Source organism: Emys orbicularis, chromosome 7, assembly GCF_028017835.1.
Source record: "Emys orbicularis isolate rEmyOrb1 chromosome 7, rEmyOrb1.hap1, whole genome shotgun sequence".
NCBI lineage: Eukaryota > Metazoa > Chordata > Testudines > Emydidae > Emys > Emys orbicularis.
Window position 1 is genome coordinate 33,436,409 of NC_088689.1, and position 24,979 is coordinate 33,461,387.

Consider the following 24,979-nt stretch of genomic DNA (forward strand, 5'->3'; position numbering starts at 1 on the left):
TACACAAAGTCATATGTAAAGTGAATGTTAGAACTCTCACTTTTAAATAATTTCATGCAATTTATCTGCAAAGCTGACATGAAAATGGCATTAAAAACACAACTAATGCTAAGCTAACTAACCAAAGGCCGGGGACGAGTACTCATAAGACACACACACAAAAATTTTTATATCTTTACCCTGAATCTCTTTAACAGTGCTGGTTCACTGAAGATATTGCAGAATGTCTCATTCTGACACATCCAAAATACCATGAGTAGCACTGGAATTTAGCATATTATGATGCCCAATTCTGAAATACCTTCAATGGACCAGTAAGTACCAAGAGGATTTCACTGAAAGAAAGTCATTTAAAAGAGAGAGATTAATGGATAGGGCAAGTTAGACAAGAGAAACAGTTCAAGTTATTGCTCTTGGGATGCAGAATCCCCAGATGTCTTAAAATAAGCATCAGAGAACGCAAACCTATGTGAATACTTCCTAAAATATGCATTCAGTTAGTTGTAAACAAACATAAACCCAATGACTCTCTTGCAAAATATATATTTATGTAAACAAAACATATTGCAATAATATACATCTCAAGCAATATTGAAGTCACCTTCCTTCAGACTTTTATACTTCCAGAAGTTACTTTTGTTACAGTTCAGTATGGTTCCTGTGAGAATGCAGCCTACTTAGTTAACCAATAGGTTTTGGTTAACTGCAAAACACTGCTGTTACTTTGTGTGCATCAGCGATGGATCATACATTTTTATCTTTCCATAGCAGGACTTTATTTGAATTCCTGTAAAAATGATGGGCAACAATTTCTTTCTGCTATTCCCACCCCTCCACCCCCCCACACACACCCCAATTAAGAAGTCAATTATACTGGGTTGTAATACTTATGATAGGGATGATTCCTTTAAGTGTTTAGCAAAATCCAAGGGTCTGTGAACAGCAGCCTCATTGAGATGTGTCTGAATCAATTCCTTTAAATCTTCATTTAGAAATGAATCCCCTTGTAAAAATTTATCCTGGAAAGAATCAAAATGTTATATATTTTACATCATTTATACAACTATCTAAAAAAGGTCAACATAGGGGTTTCCATTAGTGTCTCAAAGTAGTAGTGATAATTTTACTACTTTATTTTTCCTTCCCTAGACCACCTTCTGAAGGTGAGGACAGCAAATGTTCACTGATCCCTATTCATGTAGCAGGGAGAGCTTGTCAGTCTGAGAAAGCACTTACTTTCTAGACATGCTTTCTTCTTCTTTGTAACTAAGCTAAGGGGAGCTTGCCACATCAAACTATTTTCCTCTCCATTTTTAATAACTCTTTCTTTTAAAAATACTACAGTGTGAAACACTGACTTCCTCTCAAAAAACTGTCCTCTAGCCTCTAAGGAGAGGCACAGAAGGCAAAAGGAGCCTACATTTCCATTCATGGTTTCTGTCAAAGGGCCTGGACAGAAGTGCGCTGTCCCACTGAAGTATGTTGCAAAGGCCTACGGCAGGCAGACTCCAGAGGAGAAGCAAGTGGGCCAGAGTATGGCAAAACTGAGATACTGTCAGAGTTTGTTAGAGAAGCAATAAACAAGACCCCAAATTAAATTTAAGAGACCTAAGTCACTTTAACGTAAAACAACGTAGAGTTACTGATTTTTTTTGTTATATCTATTCAAAGGCATTACATGCTGGGTATTCTCACTCAAGTACTAGACATTTCTACTTCCATCTGCCAGTCCCAGTGCTGCTCTGCCAGACATGCAGCTAACGTGATAATCCAGGGGAACAGGCAAGTTTACAAGCTATTTTCATAGGAGTCAGTTACTTATTTAATAAGGAAATTCTGTGCTGTCAGAGGACTTTGCTGACATTAGTAGATTATCAGTAGGAGACTCCATTGCAATTCATAGGTTACCACACTTTCAAAAGAGAAAGTGGGGATAAAGTCTCACTTTATAAAGGGAAGAGCACTCGTGTGACATGTAATAGGAGCTGTCAGTTGGAGAATGTTTCATAGTGAAGCTCTGTGACGTTAACCTTTTTTTTCTCCCATAAAAGCTCTATGTTCCCCTCTTATATTTACACTTTTCAGTTACACACTGGCACTGATTATGCTGAATCAGGGCTCTGGGAACTTGGCCATCCTGCTGATTCCAGACTCTGAGACAAGAAAGGGCTTTTACACAAAGGCAATAGAAGCAAACTTGCACTGAGCCACAAGACAGCGTGACAGCTCAGAAAAATAACAGACACTACATTCATATTATTACACATGCTCGTACTATGGGAGATGGAACTATTCATACAATTTCTCTTCTTTCACAGTCAGCAGTCAACAATATCTCACACCAGTAAAGAGAACTTAGCTGGGAAAGCACTCTGGTCATAGAGTCAAAAACCCTTGGTGCTGAGCAGTGAGTCAGGAGTTCTAGTATCTATTTGGGTGTTTAAGAAAGGATGTTGAAAGAGACAGTACCTTTTTTCTAGGTGTAACAGATGCTACAGGAGGATTAAAAGTCATTCCTTTCATATTATATGTCTCAAAAAGTTCTGTGCCAGACCTATAATACAAGATCAGTTTTACACAATTAAAAGAAACAGTATAAAGTATATGTCCATAAAACGAGTCTCATTTCAGTACTCTATGAACTCAAAGTAACCTGCTCCTCAAATCACTACTTCAGTCATGCAAGGGAAGAATAACCGGTAATACAGAATATCAACTGGAAAAATGATATGAATCAGAAATGTTGAGGTAGGACAAATAGACAAATTAAAAGCACGTAAAGAGGCTTTAAATTATTATATTGAGATTAACTACATAGCTGCGGCATGAACAAAGATGGAAATGAAGGAGATTAGAGTCCAGCTCACAGAGACAATTGCTGTGCATGCCTGACAAAGTTCGACACAGTCGTCTATCCTCACACTAATTTCCATCAGTACATACTCCAGAACCCTGCATCGCAACTGGTTTTCATTGAACTGTCACAGCCCAGCAACGCTGCTCCTTATTGGGATCCCTAGGCTGCTACTGAGCAACACAAATTGCTTTTGCTCCTCTGAGGGCAGAGAATGCTGCATTTGCAGGACTTTTATCCTCTGCATGGCCAGGAAACAAGCCCTTAGAAAAAGCAGCCAGCTTTTGGTACTTATAAAAGAACCATCATACTTTTGTTCTTCAAAAAGTAATTTTCTTGCAGCATATGGAAAATTACTCACTGGGGAAACTTATAAAACAGAACAAACAGCTTCTACTTTGCCAATGAACTATTTTTCAAAACATATGCATCGTATATCCCACCTTCGGCTCAGATCCAGTCTGAGAGCTTCTGAACCTTCAGCTGGAGCTCCAGCAATAAGGTGATCTGCAAATTTCTGCACTGTTGGATGATAGTGTCTCTGAAAGGAAGGAAGGGGATTGGTGAGGGATAGGATAGCATGTACTTATGTACTTCACCAATAATAATAATACTGTATTTATACACTGCATAGAAAACTTTCAGCAAACTTCTCTTCTGTTTCAGGATGAGACTGAGGATTAGCCAGTGTTCTGAGGGTTACACACGCTATGTTTACAACTCATAAAACCACTCAAATAGTTTGGATGCAGTGTCCATGACAGTTTCACTGTAGTTAATCTTAACTCTTTTTCTTCCAGTAGATAGTTCTAGCCAGGGTTATAGACAAACATTTTCCATTATGTATTTGCAGAGATAGGCCTTAAATAATTTCTGGAATGAGAAGGCTGTATTAAAAGCATACTGATAAAACATAAGGGCCATAAAGGTTTCCATTAGGCTAATAGCTCCACTGAAACAATTTATCAAACAAACAGGTTAATGTTAAGATTTCCCTTCCTGCCATCTTTGTCCCTGCCTCAGATGGGTAGTTAATCTCAGTATAATAATTTAAAGCCACTTCACTTGTTTTTAATTTGTCTAGTTGGTGGAGTTTTTAATTTGTCTAGTTGGTCTAACACTCAACTCCATATCATTTCTCTGTTTATCTGCAACACAATAACTTTGCAATGCCACATCCCAATCAATTTCAAAATTAACAGAAATGTTCTGGGCACTGGTGGGTACAAACCTATTGATTCTGATGCAAATTAGAAGACAGGAAAAGATTGAATCACAGGAAAATCAATACCACCAGACTGCCTGGTGCTGCAGGCAGAGGAATCTCTCTGCCGCGCCCCCTGCTGCTGCTTATACATATCAAAGGCAGCACATTAACCTGCTGTGCGGGGAGCTTGGATCCTACCAGAAAGAAGAAAGCCTTTCAGGGAGGATTTTGAGAGGGGTGGGGAGGAGAGAATCCAGGACTGCAAGGATGAGGTAGTGGGGGAGTAGAGACCCAGAGAGAACTGAGGGGTGGCGGGTGAAAAGTGGTGAAGATGAGGGAAGCAGGGATGAGGGGGAAGGGAAGATACTGGGTGGATTGGCAGGGAAGCAGGGATCCATAGAGGGGGGAGCATAGAAGACAGGGAAAGGAAAGTGGCACTGGAGGAAGGGGAGAGGAAGGGACCTGGAATGGGGAGGAATGAAGGGACATGTCATGGTGAATAAGTGGGGAATGAGGGTGTGCACAGAGCCCCTGCCATGGTACATGGGGAGGGGGATATGGAACACACACAGAGCCCATGGCCTATGAAAGAGGTGTGGATGGGGGCACACAGAGCTCCTGTCATGAGGGAAGGGTTGGCGGGGAGTTGCAGGGAGGCCCTGAAACAGGGTGCCACACAGGGAGATTGTAGGGAAGAATGACGGGATGCAAGTAGACCTGGTGGGTGCAACGTGCTTGGCCTACACTAGCCACAAAGCATGAGACTCCCTAGCATAAATACACAGAAAGGGTGTACAGAGAACACAAGATTTCATCAGTCACCATCACAACAACCTACCTGGAAATACTGTTGTAACAAACTGAAAGTATTGTGTTAGCAGAAGTTAGACAAGGGTATGTCATTCATCTAGAGTCCACAGTCTAGAGATTACAGCATTGATCTGAGCTCTGTATTTAGTTAAGCATATAAACGTTTAGCAAGCTCCCCAGAATTACCCAAATAGGAACTCACCCGTAGTGCATGTAATTCCCACAGAGCTGTGTTCTGAGCATTGCAACACTCTGGCTCATCCAGTTCTGGGAGATAAAGTCCACTACCTTGAGCCTCATTGTCTAGCAGGAGGTCTGTTTTTGGGAATGTCTATCACACCATCACACAGAAAAATTGATTATCTCACATAAAGAAGTTTAATGCATATAACATGTTAATACAAGTTCAAGAGTGTAACCAAATATTCAGCACTATTCAGACTCAGCAGTACTTAAGGAAATCCTGCTTTCATGTTTAAAATATGTCAAAATATTCTGTAGTAAAATAAAAAAATTTAACTACTACATAACAATTCATGGACTAGTAAATTCTGCAGCCCAGCGTCTCCCCCAATTCTGGGGGAGACACTGCTAGCAGAAAGGAGATAATCAAGTAAGAAATTTTCCATTCCAGCAAGTGACTAAGAACTTACTTGCATCAATATTCTGTTGGTTGCCAAGATCCCAACACTGGAATTTGGAAGGACATGGAGAGCAAGTGTGGAAAGTCGCTTTATGAAAGCAAGGGCTCGTTGCTGGGAAACCTGTTTCCTACGTTTGGTAAGCATTACATTCAGGCACTGAAGCACTATCACCATGTCATCATTCGTAGCACCTCAAAAAACAGAATATGTAAAAACTCATTTAAAGGCAACAAGAGACCTTCCACACGAGAAAGAAAATACTCTGTGAAGGATGTTGTTTAGAAATTAGAGCCCTAGATCTATTTATTTATTTATTCATTCTACTATTTATGTACTAAAGCATAAATAATAGTTCAACAGTGGTTATTAACATGATAGACAAAAACACGCATCTACTTTTATAAAACTATTCCTGCTCTGAGCAGACTCAATATATCTGTGCTTCTTTTAACAATACATTTATTCAAACAAGGATGTTTAAATTCACAAAGATTCTTTTGGTCCTAATTACACTGATCATTCTATCAATTATTTATAGTTATAAAAGTGTGCTCATCCAATGTTTTGGATGCATATACAATAAAAACAATGTATAACATATAGTTAATTCATGAGCTCCTCCTATACAAGTTAATGAAACCCATTTTAACTAAATGAATCCTTACTTTAATAGGCATCTTTTCATAAAGTGTTAAAGCACATATTAAGAGCAATTAATGTTGAAAATATAAAACTTACAAAAGATCAACAGAGATTTCAATTGCCTTTGCAAAGAATCAAGTAATATGGAGTCAAAAGACAGATTTCTATGAGGAGAGGTTAGATCGGGGATGGGCCACTGGAAGCCCAGGGGCAGCATCCGGTCCGCCAGATCATTTTATTTGGCCCACCGCAGCCCAGCTCAGGGCAAGCAATCCAGCAATGCCAGGGGCAGGAAAGGGTGGGAGGGCCCCGCCTGCATACATTTACATCATATGATGCTATAGCAAGAGCCAATGGACAGAAGCAGGAAGTCAGGCCCAGTCCAAGCTCCACAGGACAGTAGCTGTTGCTATGATGAGTGTGAGGCAGATGTGCTCTCCAACCCCTCCCCATGGCGGCAAGCATTACATTCCCCCGGTCACACCCATTGGCCCACCAGAGGGTTTTAGTGGATTTTGTGGCCCTGTGCTACCTTAAAGTTACAAGTGCCTGGGTTAGATACTGAACCAAAGTCACTCACTAGACCCTAATGAAATCTGACACTATTTGAAATTGGTACTAAGTTATGCCATAATATATATACTAACTTGAGAGAAGAACCAAGCAGTTAAAACAAATTTGTTATCTGTTTCTATAAAAGGATGGCAAAGGCATCTTAAAATTAGAATTTTTAAGAGTATCATACAAATAAAATCAACAGTCTATGCATTCAGATGTTAAAATAAGACACTGAAGTTACCTGCATGTAGCCTAAATAGTGTCCTGTAAAGGTGACTGTAGAACTTCGAAGGGTCAATGTTAAGAACATCACCTATTTAAAAAATAATCCCAAATAAGTAGGTTTGCTTCACTAACCTATCAGCTAAAATCAAATTATGAAGTTTATATTTTAGAGAACTTACCTTGGCCAGACAGAATATGAAAAGCAGTGAGAACGCAATGAAGGCTCTCCCGATAGCTTAGATCCTGGGAATACAAAAGAATAGCTGATACACAATAGATAAAGCTTTATTTTTTAAAAATGTCTCAAGAAATTTACCTCATTAGGAAAAAGCTCAACTTACCCCAGATGCAATGAGAGAATGTAGAACAACCAACAGGTCATCAAAAAATTCTACATTTATGAGATGGGCAAACCTAGAATCAGGGAGATTTTTATTTTTCTGTAACTACAGACAATTTTCTCTGCAAGCTCATTCAAAGCATTCTGTGACCTGCCAAAGACTACATTCTCTACTTCCATCAAATGCCCTCTTAAATCTACTCTATATTCGCACAGCTTGATAATGCAATCCCTAGAGGCATATCTCAACTTTTCATTAACGCTACTGCACAGAGCAAAGAATGACTTTCAATTTCTTTATTAACACACCAGAATAAATAATGCAGTCACCTAATGATTTAAAGAATTTTTGTCATGTAAATCCCATACTGACAATTAGATACTACAATGAAAGACGTTAGAAATGCTCAAATATACAAACTGATGCATTTTGGTGTGCTTTATTTATCTATCCTTCATGCAGTTGAACTGCTCATACAAAAGATTCTTAAAATGTCTTTTTACTGACTCATATTTTTTCTAAAATACATAGGAAAAAAATATTGACTCATAGCTCTTACTTTGCAAGACCTTCCAGTACCGCAGGCAAAAGAGGGGATTTCTGTACTTTCTTCAGTATTCTGAAGTAAGTTAAAAATACAATATTCAGAGTCTCTGTGTGCTGTGGGAAAAAGTACATAAAATCATATCAGTATGCAAAGAAAACAGGTATTGCTGATTCATTTAAACTAAACTCAAAGCTTTCTTTTTCCTCTTACTTTTTTGAATGTTGAACTCACTAGCCCCCAAAATCCTAATATTTACAAATATAGCTGTCCAAAAATTCCTATCACAGAGGATACAGACACACTACTGAGTCAGCAGGTGGATTTTAGATTCTGTAGTAAACTAAAATTAATGGCAATATTTCTAAATTTGACCAAGATAAATCATGCTTTTAAATTCCACTTTGACGCAACATCTCATTCAAAGAAAGAATGGAGAAGACCTGCTTAAATATAAATAAAAGGAAATAAATGCCAACAAACTGATACTGAACAGTTGCACATATTTAAAGGGAAGCTGTTTTAAACAGGCAGTGTCAGGCTACCAGTGTGCCTGTCACCCTGGGGTAAGGACTACTACACAACTGAAACTGAAAACTGACATCATAATAAACATTGATAGGGCTTCTAGCAGCAGAATTTTTCTGACACACATAAAGGAACCCTATTACAGATTCAAGTAATTCCAGTCTGCTGTAGACTGTAACCTAGTCAGTCAGTTACAAATTACAGGTATCCTTTTCCTTTCTTTGTGCTCCACCTGTGTTTTTATAATTTCAGTATCCTCAACATAGCTAGGTCTGTTAGTTGCAAAAAATGAACCCTCCCAGCTCCTACCTCATGACATACAATACCCTTTCTGCCTGAGAAGAGGTCTTCCATGGCCCGTATCACTGCCCTCTTAGTGCACTATCATTACCTACACTGAGCTAATCTGACAAAGAAAAGACAACAAACTGGACCACAAAATAGACTTCAGACAACTAGTTTTAATTGCTTGCAAGAACACATGCAAAAGCATAAAAAGAATTTCTCCAATTCCCTACCAGTTTCAGTTTTTTTTCTTTACTCTCTGAGGCTTCTGCTTCCAGGAGTTCTCGTTCCAGCTTCTCTTCTGCTTTCTTCCACTGAAAATATATTCATTTTAAAGACATTAAATATTCTGGCAAATTAAAAAATTCCACTTCTCACTAAGCCTGGAGCCCCAGGGTCCACAGGTATCTGGAATAACCGTGTTCAATGCTCTGCTGATCCTTTGTGAGTTCCGTGGTGGAATGAAGTTGTCTTAATGATGGCAGAAGGGCAACTAGAGGGTAACTCGTTTTCTAAACATCCCCTTCCCACCAACTAATAAACAGAACTGAGTCATTATTAGAAGTTTTGCTAATAATTATAATAAATATGGGGAAAAGGACAGAATTAGGAAGATCAAAAATTCCTTGATGTGCCACAAAATGCTCTATACATAGTGCTAATGCAGCGCATTTACCAGCGCCAAAGGATAACGAAGGTAACGGAGGAATCAATTTCAACTATACCTTTCTTTGCATCCTTGAAAGATTTTTCCTTTTCTCCTTACAAGACATGAACTTTTTCTTTGCAGTAATGTCTTCTGTATCTTTTTTTACTTCTACTTCTTTAATTCTTAGATGAAGGAATATCTTTAGCACCTAAAATTGAGAAAGAAACCATAACATATTTAGTGCCTGAAGTTTAACAAAGTCATGTGCAGCAAATTTACAACAGCAGATTATCAACATCAGGAACTTCAAGGTTGGGTGTGTCTGACTGAGCTTTTGCCATGTAATACTGGAGAATCTTCATACAGTTTTATATAGTTAATTAGAAAACATACACAATGCATCTTCATAAAATATTAATTTACAGCAGTCTTCCTTTAAGTGACCGTGATTATAAACTCTGGCTCCTGCAACATATTTAGTCACCTTAACCTATTTTCTTGGTTTAAATCCAGTGACTAGAACCCATAACCTGAGCATACCTTAATTTGTTAGTCAATCAGACTACACCCCTTGTAGGCACAACTGTAAACTATCCCCATGCAAAGGAAAGATAGGAAGTAGAGTAAGAGTCCAATATGGCTTCATCAGAAGCTATTTAATTACCTGAAAATAAAAATAAAAAGCCTACAAAAAGAGGAAATATGAATAACCAAGGAGTACAAAAGAGCAGCACAAGCATGAAGAGACCAAATCAGAAAAGCTCAGACACAAAATTAGTTGCATCTAGCAAAAAGCAACAAGAGGAAGTTCTTTAAACGCATCAGGTTTGTCAATCAAACAGACTACACCCCTTGCATCCTTAAGGGAAGTCAAGAAGCCCTAAACTTGTTCTATGCTCAGGAAAAGTGAAGAAATACTGGATGGCTTTGCTAAGTATAGTCTTTCGCTGTTTTTGCCATTGTCAAAAGAAAATTTAAAAAGTACAACAAAAAGAAACGTACCTCAGGTCTAACATCATAATTTCTGCTCTTTACAAGGCCAGAAATCACCTTAACGACACCCAGAGAAACAGAGCCCAGTTTGTCTTGTTTAAAGAGCTTCTTTACAGCTTCACAACACATTTCAGAAATCTGTAAAGTTAATTGAAATGTTTATTCTCAGAAAATGATATAAAATAGAGACAAGTTCATGTCAATAATTACTCAACTAAGTTTCTATGTCAAAATTTACAATGGTGTGAATATCCACTTTCAATAAAAAAGTCATCAAGTACAGAGAAAAAGCCTGTAAAACAAAGTGTTGAAAAGAGAGGCATGCTACGGTTGCTTTGTAATTAACTTTCAAAAATCAGAAATATTGTTCATATAAGAGAACGCCTCTTAAAATCAAACAATTAATTAGAAAGATACCCACCAATTTTGATGTGTCATTCATGAGAGGTACAATCAGGACAATGATGTTATTGTGGAAATTGAAGTGAGGCAGCACCACAAGAAGCTCACACAGACACTTGACTGCAATCTCTGCCAGACCTTTATATGCTTTTAATGAGATCACGTTACTTTTCTTCAGCTTCCTCTGCTTCCAGTCTGAATAAAATATTATTTTTGTTATTATTATGCAAAACTTAGCTACTGCATTATTTTTGAGTATTTTTCTGGCGGCTTTCCTGATGTTTTAGTAAAATAAATCTTAAGTACAGCTTTCTATGAAATAACAATCAGAAAATGTTAGGTGCAGAAAGCAATATTCATTCCAAGGATAAACACTTATCCTGCAAACACTTATACAGGCGAGTAACTTTGTGCACATAACTAGGCCCTTTCAGTTCAACGGGACTATGCATGTGTAATTGATGGCAGGATCAGGACCTTGTATCTAGGAATGTACTTAACTAAGAAATGAGGGAAATCCACACTATACCTTTAACTGTTTGTTCCAGATTTTCCAAGTAAAACTTGTACTGGCTCACAAGGCCTTCTTCAAACTCCCTTAGTTTCTGAGTTTCTTTTCTAACCTGTAAACATAATACAGGTGAATTATTTTTAAAGACTTAAGTATTTCAGTTAACTAATACTGCCAATATAAGATTTGGTGTTTTGTTTTTTCTTGTTTTGGGGATTGGTTTTTTTTTTTTTTTAATCCAATGAAGTTTAATTTTTACCAGAGCTTTCCCAGGTATATATTAAAACTTTTCTGTACAAGTTTTGGTGCTTGGAGATTTTTTTCTGTCCACTAGATCTATTTCACTAACAGGTATTTAAGTGGGATTTGGGAATAGGACTGCCTTTATGTAAAACAAGTTTAAAGCCAGAATCCTGAGTTGTGCCACCTCAATTGGTAAACACCTTCTAAACCAACATTTTACAAAAAATCCAGAATAAGGTATTCTGCATTTATTTAGCAGAGAATGAAACGTACATGCAGAGATCTGATCCAATGTAAGGGCATCTACACAGGGACATCCAGGAAAATTAATCTGAATTAACTAAAGTGTGAATTTGAAGTGGATCAGTAAAACTGCATTAAACCCCATGTGAACACTCTTATTCAACATTAAAGTGGCCTTAATTCGGTTTAGCTTAAATCACTTTCAAAATAAGTTAAAATAAATCAAATTAAGGCCATTTTAATCCTAAATCAAAGCATCCACACAGGGATTTTAATGCAGTTTAACTAATTCATTTCAACTAAATTCACACCTTTAGTTAATTCAGATTAACTTTCCTGTATGTCCCCATATATACAAGCCCTAAAATACATGAATAATAGTATTCTTTATGATAGCACTTGATGGCTTTTCTTTTGGTTCAATTCCCTTGCCTGACACTGAGTACTGTTTCGTTTCTAGGTTACTGCTACTGAAAATTACCTATATATTACATACTCCTTAACGCAAAACCTTTTTGGTGACTCTGAATTTACAAGTGTTTAAAACTAAGTATAAAAAAATAAATTTATCTAACATTTTACAAATGATACTTTGATTTTCTCTCATTTATTTTATTTCTTTCAATTTATCACCAACACTTTAAACTAAAGCTGTAAATGCTTATTGCTAATTAAATAAAACTACATAAACAGCAACAACAGTTTGGGTGTGGGGGAGGGGGCTTGGGAGGGAGGGGCGCTTACCTCAGGGTGGGGGGCTCCCTGGCCCCCACTGGCATGGCCATGCAGCTCCTAGACGGAGGAGGGGCGAGGGGGCTCCATGCGCTGCCCGCGCCCACAAGCCCCACCCAGCCAATGGGAGCTGTGCAGCCGGGGCTTGTGGCATGAACAGCGCACAGAGCCTCCGGCCCCTCCGCCACCTAGGAGGGAAGCCCCTACCAGCCCTGTCAACATTCCCTCCAGCCACCTCCTCCAGCACCCCCAGATCACCCCCCCAGAGCACCCGGGGCCCTCCGTCCAAGTTTTAGTTAGGGGTATATAGTAAAAGTCATGGACAGGTCACGGGCCGTGAATTTAATGACTTTTACTAAAAATACCCGTGACTAAAACGTAGACATACGTTAACACATAGGTCCCCAAACAAGGAGGGTGCAGGGCCGGGCCAGCCCCCATGAGAGGCGGGAGGGGGTGCCACCCACCCCTGCTCTGCCCTCCGCTCCGCTCCAGCTCTGGCTCCCGGCTGCAGTTCCTCTCCCTGGCTCCAGCCCCAGCCTCGGCCCTCAACCGTGGTTTCTGCTCCTGGCCCCAGCCCTGCCCCCAGCTGCCGCTCCGCTCCGACCCCCAGATGCAGCTCCAACCTCAGCCCCCTTACCCCTGTCTCCACCCCCCCACCCGCCCCCTGGAGCTGGGGCCCTGCTCCCAGCTGGGATGCAGACAGGGATAAGGGGGAGGCACAACCCTGAAAAGTTTGGGGACCACTGCATTAACAGGTGAAGAGCCTCTATGGGTATGTCTACGCTGTAATGTAAACCCAGGATTAGCAAGACTTGACTCAGCTAACCAGCGTTACGGAACCTTGGGCTTGAGCAGCTACATTGTATTTTAACCCAATGTTAAGACTTTCCTAGCCCATGCTCAAACCTATGGCTCTGGAGTCTGCACTGCAGTGCGCAGACCCAAGTCAAAGTAACCATATCTCAGAGTCCCTAGTGCCCTCTCCCCAATCCCCAAATGTGGCTGCTCTAGCCTAGGACCTAGGTGCACTGTGCGAAAACTTTACTGCCTGCCCTGCACATTACAGGAAGTTTGAAGCAGCCTGCTTGGCAAAAGGCTTGATCAGTTTGTTCTCCATTGCAAACCCAAGAGGTTCTCAGATACTGCGTTTGCTGATTGGTGATAGAAGAGAACAGGTTAACGATCACCTGAGTTGCTGCCATTCACAAAAGGGGCCTCCATTTTCAATAAAGTGGATTGCAGATTGTTGGGACAGAGAGGAATACGGAAGTTGTCTCATGGAATTGTGAGATGACTCCCTGGAAATCAGTCAAGCGGGGCTCCGTCCACACTGTAAAGCAATAACGCAAACTCGGACCCTCCAGCCCTGCAGGGTCCTAGGACCCTGGGTCCAAGCCCTGTGTTAGTGCAATTGAAGTATAGACACAAGGGGGTTAGGCTTGAGCTACAGCTCAAGCATGGGCTTATGCTGAAGTGTAAACATATCCCATAAGTACTTGTTAAAATAGGATTTGTTAAATTTGTTCAAAAACTAGATTTCTGTTAAACACCTGTTTTAGATCAGGGACAGCCTATTAAAAACAACAAACTATCCACCCTATTTTATTGAAACCTGCAGTTTCACCTTGGTATGTTTTTCTGCTTCAGTCAGAGGCCGAATTTTGTAAGAAGGAGTAATATCTTTGAATATTTCCATCAGAGAAACCATCACCAGCTTCCGAACAATCACAGCCACATTGGGGTCTTGTTCCATTAGCATGGCACGCAACTCTTTCAGCTTCTTTATCTGTTCAAGAAAACATGGTGCAGGATAAATAAAGGTTATATACCAAATAACACCAATTCATGGAGAGTCCAACTACTGGTGGGTATAGGTAATATCAAACACAGTCATGCAGATTTCCTTTGTCTGTAGAACAACTGCCAACAACCATGGCCCCCCTTTGCGGTCCTGTCTCTGCTGATTTTGGCTTTTCCATGGGTGCATAACATGTTGCATACTTTGCCATTCCTTGATTACTTCAGATTTTTGTAATTAATTGATTTACTGTACCACACACACAAAAATTAACACTACTCACGCTGTTTTCTGGGTCAGACAGAATGGCAGCTGCTAAGGCTGCAATGTGTATCTTCTTCTCCTGCAGCTTCCTTCTCCTTTGAATTAGCAGTTCATCCGTAGTGAGCACAGGCTGGGGTTCTTCACTAGATTCTAACACAATAAAGTTTAGTAGTTAACTTTTCCCCATTAGTTCCCACTCTTTAACTGTATGTTAGAAACCACTTAAGTATCATACTGTAAAATCCAATTCTATTCATTTTATTTCAAATTGTTACTTAGCAGATACAATATCATAATGTTAAGTTCAGCAGTATAGGACTCAAAAGCAGCCCAAGAGGTTTTTCAGGGCCATGTGATGACTTATGCAAATTACAAGACCCACTTCACCTCTTCCAACCCAAAATAAACCAACCAAGGAATAATTATGTCAAACTTGGTAGGTTAGGTCTGGGGTTGAGATACAATTTTTCTGTTAAATTTCAAGTGAACTGGACAAGGGCATTTTGAATTGCAGTACCTTAAGAAATTGAAGTGTTCGCAAGATCAAATAAATAAAAAAGGACAGTGATAAAACATAGCTGTACAGACTCTCATCAACCTGAGCTCTCATGCACTGAACCAAAGACTAATTAATTAAATCAATTTTAAAAGTGATTATGATTTTAATTAACAACAACCAAATGGCTTCTTGGCGCCAATGAACTTAAAAAGGATGACAACAACTGGAGATCTGAACTTTCATTTAATTTTTTTTTTTTAAATTACCTCAAAGTGTAAACCCATCACTATGGTGGCTTCTCAATAGAAAAAGGAAACAGTTTCCAACAAAACTGAAGACAGGTTGTTTCTAAATTAAAGTTTTTAATAACAAAAAAGGTGTTCTCAACCGTAAAACTTCTAATGCTTTTTTTTGGGCAGAGTTTTGTAACCTGAAAACCGAGAGTAGGAGACATTAAAAATTAAGATTATTCGAGTCAGCTATTTTAATAGGGGCAAAAGGGGCAAGGTGTGTGCGTGTGGGTGTGTATATGGAGGGAGAGTATAGAGCTTGTGGGACTGAGAAAACGGGGTCATGAAGGGTGCAAGCTGGGTGATCTGATGGCAGAGAAGAAAGGAACAGAAGAGTGAACGAAAGTGGAGAAGGGGAACAGCAGAACAGGGTACATTCCACACATCCTTGTAAACATTAAGAGTCTCAGCATTACCCCCTCTCCCACTCAGCTCTGGCAAGGCTAAACAGGCCCAATCAGTATCTGTAGAACTTAAAATGTTGTTGCCCTCTGACCCCTTGCAACTTTAGTAGGCTCATTGGGAGCCCACCCTAATTTCCACAAGGCTTACCAGGGTAGCCAGGGTCCCTCACAACCACCCACTAGGAGATCCAATTAGACTCAGCTGCATAAAGCATTAATAGGGTCACCAACCTCCCAACTCCATTTAGGTTTTTAGGCAGCCAATGAGTCAATTTTAGGTAGTCAGGTAGCACCTAAGGCTTGTTGGGGGGACTGGGGTTGGCTTGGCCTGGCCCAGTCTTGCACTATGGTGGGGGTTTGGGCCTCCTTCACCTGGGGGCCCCCCCACACAAGCCTCCTATCACTTGAGTGGAGGTGTTGGAAGGCAACTTCAAAATTAATTTTCTAATGTTCATCAGGAGGCTGCTGCACTTAGGATTTCTATTACTGTGCATCTCCAAACACTGTGGGCCCCAGGAGATCCACAGGAAGAGAAGGAGGAATGCTTCCTGGTGTGCTGCCCCCTACAATCCTCCTACTCTACCTACTTCTCCCTAGGAAGGGATACCCTTAGAAGGTGTACAGGAAAGGGTATGTCTGCACATCAAGTGGGGTATAATTCTCAGTTGAAGAAGGCATATCTGTGTTCGCTCTAACTGAGCTGGCATGCTAAAAATAGAGTGCAGTTGTGGCAGCACGAGTGGCAGGAGGGGCTCAGTACCCGAGTACATGCCTGTCCAAGACACTATGTAAGTACTTGGGATGGCTAGCCTCTCCCACCGCCCTGGCTACACTCTATTTTTAGCATGCCAGCTCGATCCAAGCTAACATGGGTATGTCTCCTCAAGCCAGAAGTTATACTCCCAGGCCGATAGGCAGACACACTCTAAACTACAGGCAATGCAGAATTTTCAAAATGCCTTTAAAAACGTAAGATACCTCCAAAATGTATACATACAGTTTGGCAGTTGGTAAGACACAATACTCCCCCAGCTGAGTTTCTAACTCTTGTAAAAAGGAGCAGAGTGTATGTCTGCTTTGAATTGAAAGTGGTTTTCTCTATGTACACCGTAACATACAAACCCAATGCATAAACCAAATATTGGCAGTTTGACTGGAGAGAGAATTTGCAACAGAGTATTTTGATGTAAATTTATCACAACCTAATTCATACTACACCTCTATCTCGATATAATGCTGTCCTCGGGAGCCAAAAAATCTTACCGCGTTATAGGTGAAACCGCGTCATATCGAACTTGCTTTGATCCACCGGAGTGCGCAGCTCCGCCCCCTCTCCCCCCCCGGAGCACTGCTTTACCGCGTTATATCCGAATTCGTGTTATATCGGTCGTGTTGTATCGGGGTAGAGGTGTATATCATTACAACCACTTTACTTGCATTTCCTGATGATTGTTTAATTTACTCAAATGTGTGTTTTGGCTTTTGCTGCCCTGACTAAAACTGGCCAAGAAACTCAGGATTTCTGGTTCGCAGGAAATTTTGATATTTTGAAATTTGGTTTTGTTCTGATGTCAACAAATTGCCATTTTCCCAATCAGCTCTAGACACGACTAAGACAGAGTTAGGGCTGTGCTTATCATTTGAGTGAGACTCTGTGGCTTACTGTGGAAGTGCAAACTGAATTCCAAGTTTTCTGGGTTTCTCACGTTTGATTGTTCAAGCTAAAAAAAAAATCTTGAAAGGTAATATATACTCAAAACACTGATACATGCTTCATTTTAAGATTTTTTTGTTTTGGAATAACCACCATGAATCAGGCAAGCCAGAGATCCCTGAACTAAGAATGAGGCTTCTTCCCTCACTGGTGAAAAAGGCACAACAGTTCCAAATGGCTTAGCCTAAGCATCAATTCTGAAGACATCAACACATCAAAATGATATTAAATAAAGTAATTCTGAAATCAGCAACAGAATTTTTTTCCTGCAAGTCCTGGAATTCTAGCAGGTGAGCATGAAGCAAGACAGGACTCATTGCCAAATTCTGTGAGTAAAATGACGCTTGACCAAATTGAGCTGTCTGTTCCAAAACCACCTAAGCAGAACACATTCTGTGGTAAATGACTTTATTAAACAGAAAAATCACTTTCAGTTGTTTAAGTGTAACAGGCTGTTTTATTACCTTCTACCACCTCCATTTCTTCTGTATCTTCCTCCTCTTCATTCTGTGCAACATTGATGACTGCAAGAACAGAATGTATATTACAAACCTAATACTAGACACTCGGGTTTAAAAAAATTAATAAAATACAATCTTGCTGGCTGCTGTTATGTTGAATCCAGCACCTGTTTCTTACCTGGCTTTTCCATTGTTTGTGGAATAATGCCACTTTTATCTTTGATAGGAAGCAGGTGAATAAGTTCTTTTTCTGGCTCAGTCTGCATGCGCCTTGGCATTTTCTCATATCTGTCAATCACGCTTTCCTGTTTTCGTTTCTTAGCATGAACAGGTTCACTGTATAGTGCAAGACAGACTATTCAATTCATCAACAAATTAGATATTAACTGTAAATTCAAAGTACACTGTCAAAATTAAATTCCTACACCTAAAAAAAAAAAAAAAAAAAAGTCATGCAGTACATCATGAACCAGAACATCTGAGTGAGTTTCAGTGTCAGTTTCAGTTGCCTCTCCAGCTATTCACTGTTCTATGAATAAAAATGAACAAAAAATCCACCCTCCCATTCACCTCCAATGTTTAGTAAACTTAGATATGAAATCATGGTGGCTTAGTTAACCTAGTAAAAGAATGCACTATAAAACTCATAACTAAACACTTTACTTGAAAGTTACAAGTAAAAGTCAGTCAGTCATGTTATTTTGTGAATGTCAGCATTATTACACTGGCCCCTAAGCTGGTTTCTAAGGGTTGGTAATCGAAATCCATTTAAAAAAAACAAACAAAAACATTTAATTAAGTGGTGCAACCCCTTAGCATTGACAAGTGTTTCTCTGTTTAGCTGCTGACAATCTAAACCAAAACAAACATTCTTAAGCCAATATAAATGGGTTCATACAGGGGGGTTCCAAGAACAACTGCAAAAACTTATGTGTAAGTAAGTCTTAATAGAGGAATGAAATGCCCATTAGATGAACTGTGAAAACCTAATTAGTGTGGCTACTATCAGTCAAGATGCCTTGGGCCAAACGTAGTAGGCTGTGCAAAAGAGAGCAGTAGAAAGAGGCCTCACTGTCATAAGATCTGCGATAGCAAACAGACCAGTGTCCTAGTTTTAGTCTGATATGCCATCTCCTTTCACAGGCTGTCATAACTTAGCTCGTTTTCATTAAGTTCAGACTCTTAACCTGTATGTGTTTATATGTGACTACACAAATCTTTGTTTTGTAAATAATAGGTAACCATCATATGGTCTGGCAGGGGGATTAGGCATTGCAATGCCTAATTTTTAGGCACCGAGAATATCAATGGAACAGCAGCAGGATCCACAAAGCCTGAGATGGTGGCCTAGGGAATGCATGGGAAGAAATAGGTGCCTGAGAATGCAAACCACAAAAGCCAGCAAGCTAGGCGGGGAGTTGCCTAAACTAACCAATGGGAGATGCCAGCAAGAGGGGTATGTCCTCAGCCCCTGCCCCTCTCACAGTTAGGCACCTAAGTCAGGACTGCAGAGAGGTGCCTATATGTGTTTGCAATGCACAGCGAGGAACCCCTCTTCTGGAGTCAGGCAGCTTAGGCACCTAAGCTGTTTCTTGTGGGAAGTGCCTAACTCCATGCCTAACAATCAGAGGAGGTGACGCCACTGTTACCTACCTTATAACTTTAGCCTAGTGGTTAGAGCACTCTCCTGGGATGTGGGACACCTGGATTCAATTACCTCCTCTGCCTGATAGGGAAGAATTTGAAAAGGAGTCTCCCACCTCTTTGGAGAGTGTTCTATCCACTGGGCTATGGGATATTCTGATGTGGGGCTCCCTCACTCTCTCCTGTTGAAGCTGTTCCACTTTCAATAAATAATTTCATGAGAGCAGGGGGACTGGACCTTGCAACTCCCATCTCCCAGACTACAGAGTCTCTCACTCTTTTTCTCTGGCCCAAGTCCTTTAATTAATCATTGGGCTAAAAACTTATAAGGGAGGCACAACCACCTCCAGCTCTGTCCAAATTTTGAATGGGGCCTGATCCAGTAGATATGCTCAGAGCACTGAACTAAGCGCTGTAGTTAAAATAGGCACCATTCCCCCAGTTTATGGATCACACTGGCGCTTAGGCAAGAGATGGGCACCGTAGCACCAAGAGTGGGGTAGCAGCAGACACGCCCAGAAGCAGAAATTAAAGCTCCTAGAGAACTTTTACAGCAAAACTTTAGGCACTGATGTAGGTGCCTACAGGGTTACATGGCAGCTGAGTGAGGATTTTGTGGGTTGTAGTGGAGTTTACAACTGGAACTTAGGTGCCTAAAGTCCCTCTGTGGATCTTGGCCATAGTGGCTACAATGCAGATGTTTCTGTGAACTTTTCACAATTGATAAGAATAAAAGGCAGAAGAATAGGGGATTTTTTTTAAATTGGAAAATGCTACATTCTGTGCTTTAGAAGACAATATGAAAGTAACAAAAATTTGCCACAGTAGCTAATTTTCAAATGTTTATCTCAACAATTTAAAAATGTCTTTTTAAAATGAAAAGAAACTAGGTCAAACTAAAAGATCTATAGCTTGCACAATTTCATTCAATAAATACACGTTTAGAGTTTTCTATTTTAGCTGTTCTGTAACAAAGCTGGAAACCAAGCTGTGTTTTAAAAATAAAATTGTATCTTAGCTAACGACTTGTAGACCAGCTACAGCATTTTACATAGCATGACAGAATGCAGGAGAGCTGTAACTCTGTACGTCAAAAATTATTTTTTAGTATGTTTCAGACACTGGTGTAGATTACTGATTAATAGTTTATAAAACTTAACAAAATCATTTGAATTAGGGTTAGCATAAATAAGTGTTGGAAGCAGAAAGTTACTTCCTCCTTTTAAAAAGCAAAAATTAATTCCAAATCATTTTTTTTTTTTTTTAAAAGAAAGTCCTCTGAGCTGATACTTTCTATGTCAAGTGAAGCAATTTTTTTTTTTTATAACCCATTAAACAGAAAAGTTTAGTTTATACTGGAAATTAGAACAAACTATTAACTTCACAGCTCCCATGGTCATGGCATTTCCTACCTGTTGCCAAAGGATATTGTTAAGAAATAAAGAAAAGACACTATAATTCTGCTCCTCTGTAGGACTGAGAATCCTGCAGCGACCATATTTCAGGAAATGGAAAATTACGCTATAATTCTATTTCTCTGGCGATATCACCTTCCAAAACTTTCACTCACTCATCTGCTCTCCCCCACACAGATGTTGCAGATACTTTTTTTCCCTCCCTTCGTATCTGCATATGAAGTTTATCATCATTGCATTTAAGGCACGATATTTTTCAAACTATTCTGATATTTGGCTTAACACTGCAGGGAAAGTCTTTGTATCTGGTTCAATTGAGAACCAACCTGAATGTTCATAGGACAGTGGCTGGAAGTCCAGGGAAACATGTGACCACTAGTAGAAGTTTGGTTCCTTCTCCCTAGCTGCTACCACTGCGTGTAGGAACCAAAAAACATCTTGAGCTTTGGGGATTCCATCTACCTCACATTAGGGAGCTGAGACAGGAGTGAAAATTGTGCAGACAAGGTATCTTAGGAGAAAGTAATTTCCCAGCATTAGAGGGTTGCTACAGTAGTGTTGATGAATGTGTTAATAGAAAAATGTGTGACTAGAACAAGTAAAGTCTAAAATTGGAAGTATTATTAACCTCACTACAGCTTATGGACTGTAAGGGTACATGAGAATACTTACCTGGAAGAAAGGTCTCTTGTTACAAATGATGCTTTTTGAGCTAAATCTTCCATTAATTTCAGGTCATCTTCATCCATCATATCCAGTGGAAGAGCTTCCTCTTCTTCCTCCTTTCTTTCAGCTGTATCAGAGGACAATGGACAGACTTGTGAGCCACTGCACTTGTATGCAAACTTGAAAATACACCTTTCCTGTATTTGTCAATCTTCTCAGCTCCACACTCCAACCCCAATCCTACAAACACACATGCTGAACTTTATTCCTGTGACTAAACCCATTCACAATAGTAGGACTATTCCTACGAGTAAAGTCACTCACATTCATAAGTATTTGCAAAATCAGGGCCTTAAGTCTTCCTGGCTCCACAACCATTATCTAGATAATAAAAAAGGGCCTCATCAATGTCAGTAGGCCAAATAAACTTGACTTTGAAGAATAGTCCCATCTAAAAGGATTTAGTTTGGGGCAGTCATGCCCAAATAATTCTTTCCTTCATATTTCTAGTGTTGGAAAGGTGGTTTTGTTCTCTTTTTAAAGAAAAAGAAGATAAAAACTAGTACATGTGCATTCTGCATCATACCACGTGCAAGCTCCATCATCAAGGAATCTATATGAACATTTTTGACATGCTTAAGTGATATGTGGGCTTGTTCTAAAAAGACAGAATAGTTAGGAATTCAGGTTCAAAATAGCTTTTGAGTCTGAGTCTATAGGACTGTACAAACTTGACAGTTGGAAAAACAACAGGCTCAGGATCTAGTTTGGAACAGGAGACAAGAAAGTGAGCAGTGCAGTTACCAAATATAATACTGAACATAAATTGGTCCAGAGAATAATCTATGCAGGCACTCTTGAGGATAAAAGAAAATTCAGAGACGTCAGGAATAAAAAGAAGTGATTGTGTGAATACTAAGCATAAGTTTGTCTTTACAATGGGAAACTCTGATGTCATACTTTTCCTGTAGATCATTTTGTAAAGCACTGTATACTGTTTACTCTTGCATAAAAAATAATGTAAGCATTATTACAAATTTTCTCACCACACTCCATGCATGTAACCCTTTGATGCAGTGGCAAAGAACTGACTGATAATAATCTACAAAAAGGAAAATCAAGACTCAAGCATCTGTACATATTCACTAATGGCAGTATCAGAATAAAGAACAAATTTGTAACTACTGGGTTCAGTTCTGGTTTTACTAGATGTAAATTACAATGTCATGCTTACCTCTCATCCCTCATCTGTGCAAAATAGATCAGAACCCTTGCTAAATTCACTACCTGACACAAGCAAACACTCACCTGCATGTTTTTTCTTGTATTCCTCCAATGGAACAGATGTTCTGGATGTAACATCTTTGACAGCTTGCCTAAGTTTTCTTTGCTCTTTTCGATATTTCTTAGCAATGCTCTGCTGCTTAAACTGTTTATTCTTTAACTTGTTGTCAAGTTTTACTTTACTAGTTTTCAGCAACTTGCGAAAGCTTGGAACTCGTTTTTTATTTTTTCTCTGGAAACCAACAGAAAACTTCAGTTAACTGAAGATTCATGTTTAATTTTTGTAAAAAAAAGCACTAAATTTAAGTAAAAGATTTAAACCACACATGCTAACACTCACTAACACCCGTGCTGGATTACAAATTTCTTGTGAACAGATTTCTGTGTTTAGGTTTAAAGTATACCCAATTCCTAATTAGTGAAATTAATTGTATTAAGCAGAATAACCTGGAAACAAATGGACCAAAGATTTTACAGAAACATTTCTGAACAATCCTAGTTCTATAAATATCCAGCACAGAAAGCAATGCAATTTAAATACAGTTCTATAGCACATATTTAGCCTCCCCTTGTTTAGGAAGCATTATTAGGAAAGTGGTGATGGGACAGCTCCAGCAACACTTGACATTCAGACTACCTCTGCCCCCATTATTCTGGTTCCCAACATGGATACAGAAATGTGACCATAATGAGATTTCTTTGATCTGTTCCTAGGATAAGCTGTACAGCAGGGGTCGGCAACCTCCGGCACGCGGCTCGCCAGGGTAAGCCTCCTGGCGGGCCGGGCCGGTTTGTTTACCTGCCACGTCCGCAGGTTTGGCCGATCGTGGCTCCTACTGGCCGCGGTTTGCCGTCCCAGGCCAATGGGGGTGGGGGGAAGAGGCGGCCAGCACGTCCCTCGGCCTACACTGCTTCCCGCAGCCTCCATTGGCCTGGGACGGCGAACCACAGCCAGTGGGAGCCGCGATCGGCCGAACCTGTGGACACAGCAGGTAAACAAACCGGCCCAGCCCGCCAGGGGACTTACCCTGGTGAGCCACGTGCCAAAAGTTGCCGATCCCTGCTGTACAGCATGTAGCACTAACGATGGAGACCTAGTTCATGACTAGGGCTCCCAAGTGCCATGGGAGTACAAACAATGCCCCTGTTAATTTTATTATCAGCAATCTTTGAAGCCAATTTCCATAAGATATCACGGATCTGCTTCTGAGATATGTGTAGCAGTGACGAAGTGAACATTTCAAAAGGTGCCGGCCTTGCTCCCAAAGAGGTATAAGAAGGCAGAGGAGTAACTGGACAGCGCTGCTTCTTCACATGAGGGCTTTCCACATAATTCACAGTCCTCGTCTATCGCCTCACCCTTCCTCTCAGCACCAGGCCTGCGGTGCTGTGTGCGCGCCCCGGGGCTGCTGGTGGGGACAAGGCGGCGCAGAGACAGGGAGCTTTGGCTGGCATCAGTCTCTCTGCGCTCCACTCCCGGGCCCGCCTAGGAGAGGCTGCGCGGGCCTCGGCGGCCCGGCCCGGCCCTCCCCTTCACAGCGCCTTGTGCCCCCCGGCTCCGAGCCCCCCACAGCCCCGTTCCCCCCCACAGGGCCCCGCTTCCCCCACGACGCCGAGCCCTTACCCCAGCCCCACACTCCCTCACAGGACTCTGCCACCGCCAGCCGCCCTCCCATGGCCCGACTCTCCGCCCCACGGCCCCGTTTCCCGGCCCGGCCCTTCCCCTCACAGCGCCGTGCCCCCCATAGCACCTCTCACTGCCCCAGCCCCCCACTGCCCCGCAGACAGAGCCCGACCCAGGGCCCCTCACCGGCTTCATTGCGGCGGCTCTAGGGGTCCCGGACACACGTGGCCGCAGACCGCTGCGCAGGCCCGGAAGCGCGGGGCGGGGCGGGGCGGGGCTGCCTCACAGCGGCCTCTGGCGGCTGAAAGCGAGCACGGCCCCCGGACGGTGACCGCTCGGGGTGTGTTTGGCCGCGCGCCACCCACCCCTGGGCCGTATGTGCCCCCGCCCCACCCCCAGCTCGGCCCCACCCCACCCCCAGCTCGGCCCCACCCCCGCCGCGGGAGCAGGGCCCCGCCCCAGCCCTAGAGTCGCCCTGCTCCATTCCACCCCCGTTGGGGCT

The 24,979-nt window shown here is 41.1% G+C and overlaps 1 protein-coding gene across 1 annotated transcript; it reads right to left on the minus strand.

The window, feature by feature from the left end:
• Nucleotides 1-887: 887 nt before the first annotated feature.
• On the minus strand, nucleotides 888-24,729 carry NOC3L (NOC3 like DNA replication regulator). Its single transcript, XM_065407304.1, has 21 exons — nucleotides 24,664-24,729; nucleotides 22,878-23,085; nucleotides 21,576-21,696; nucleotides 18,023-18,180; nucleotides 17,848-17,907; nucleotides 14,496-14,626; nucleotides 14,039-14,200; nucleotides 11,212-11,305; nucleotides 10,702-10,877; nucleotides 10,290-10,418; nucleotides 9,364-9,495; nucleotides 8,872-8,952; nucleotides 7,841-7,941; nucleotides 7,282-7,354; nucleotides 7,120-7,183; nucleotides 6,957-7,028; nucleotides 5,525-5,706; nucleotides 5,074-5,202; nucleotides 3,298-3,395; nucleotides 2,470-2,554; nucleotides 888-1,019 (listed from the first exon to the last, which is right to left on the minus strand). The coding sequence occupies exons 1-21, from the start codon at nucleotides 24,670-24,672 to the stop codon at nucleotides 888-890; spliced, it is 2,397 nt and encodes a 798-aa protein (XP_065263376.1). The 5' UTR covers nucleotides 24,673-24,729.
• Between the last annotated feature and the right edge of the window lie 250 nt (nucleotides 24,730-24,979).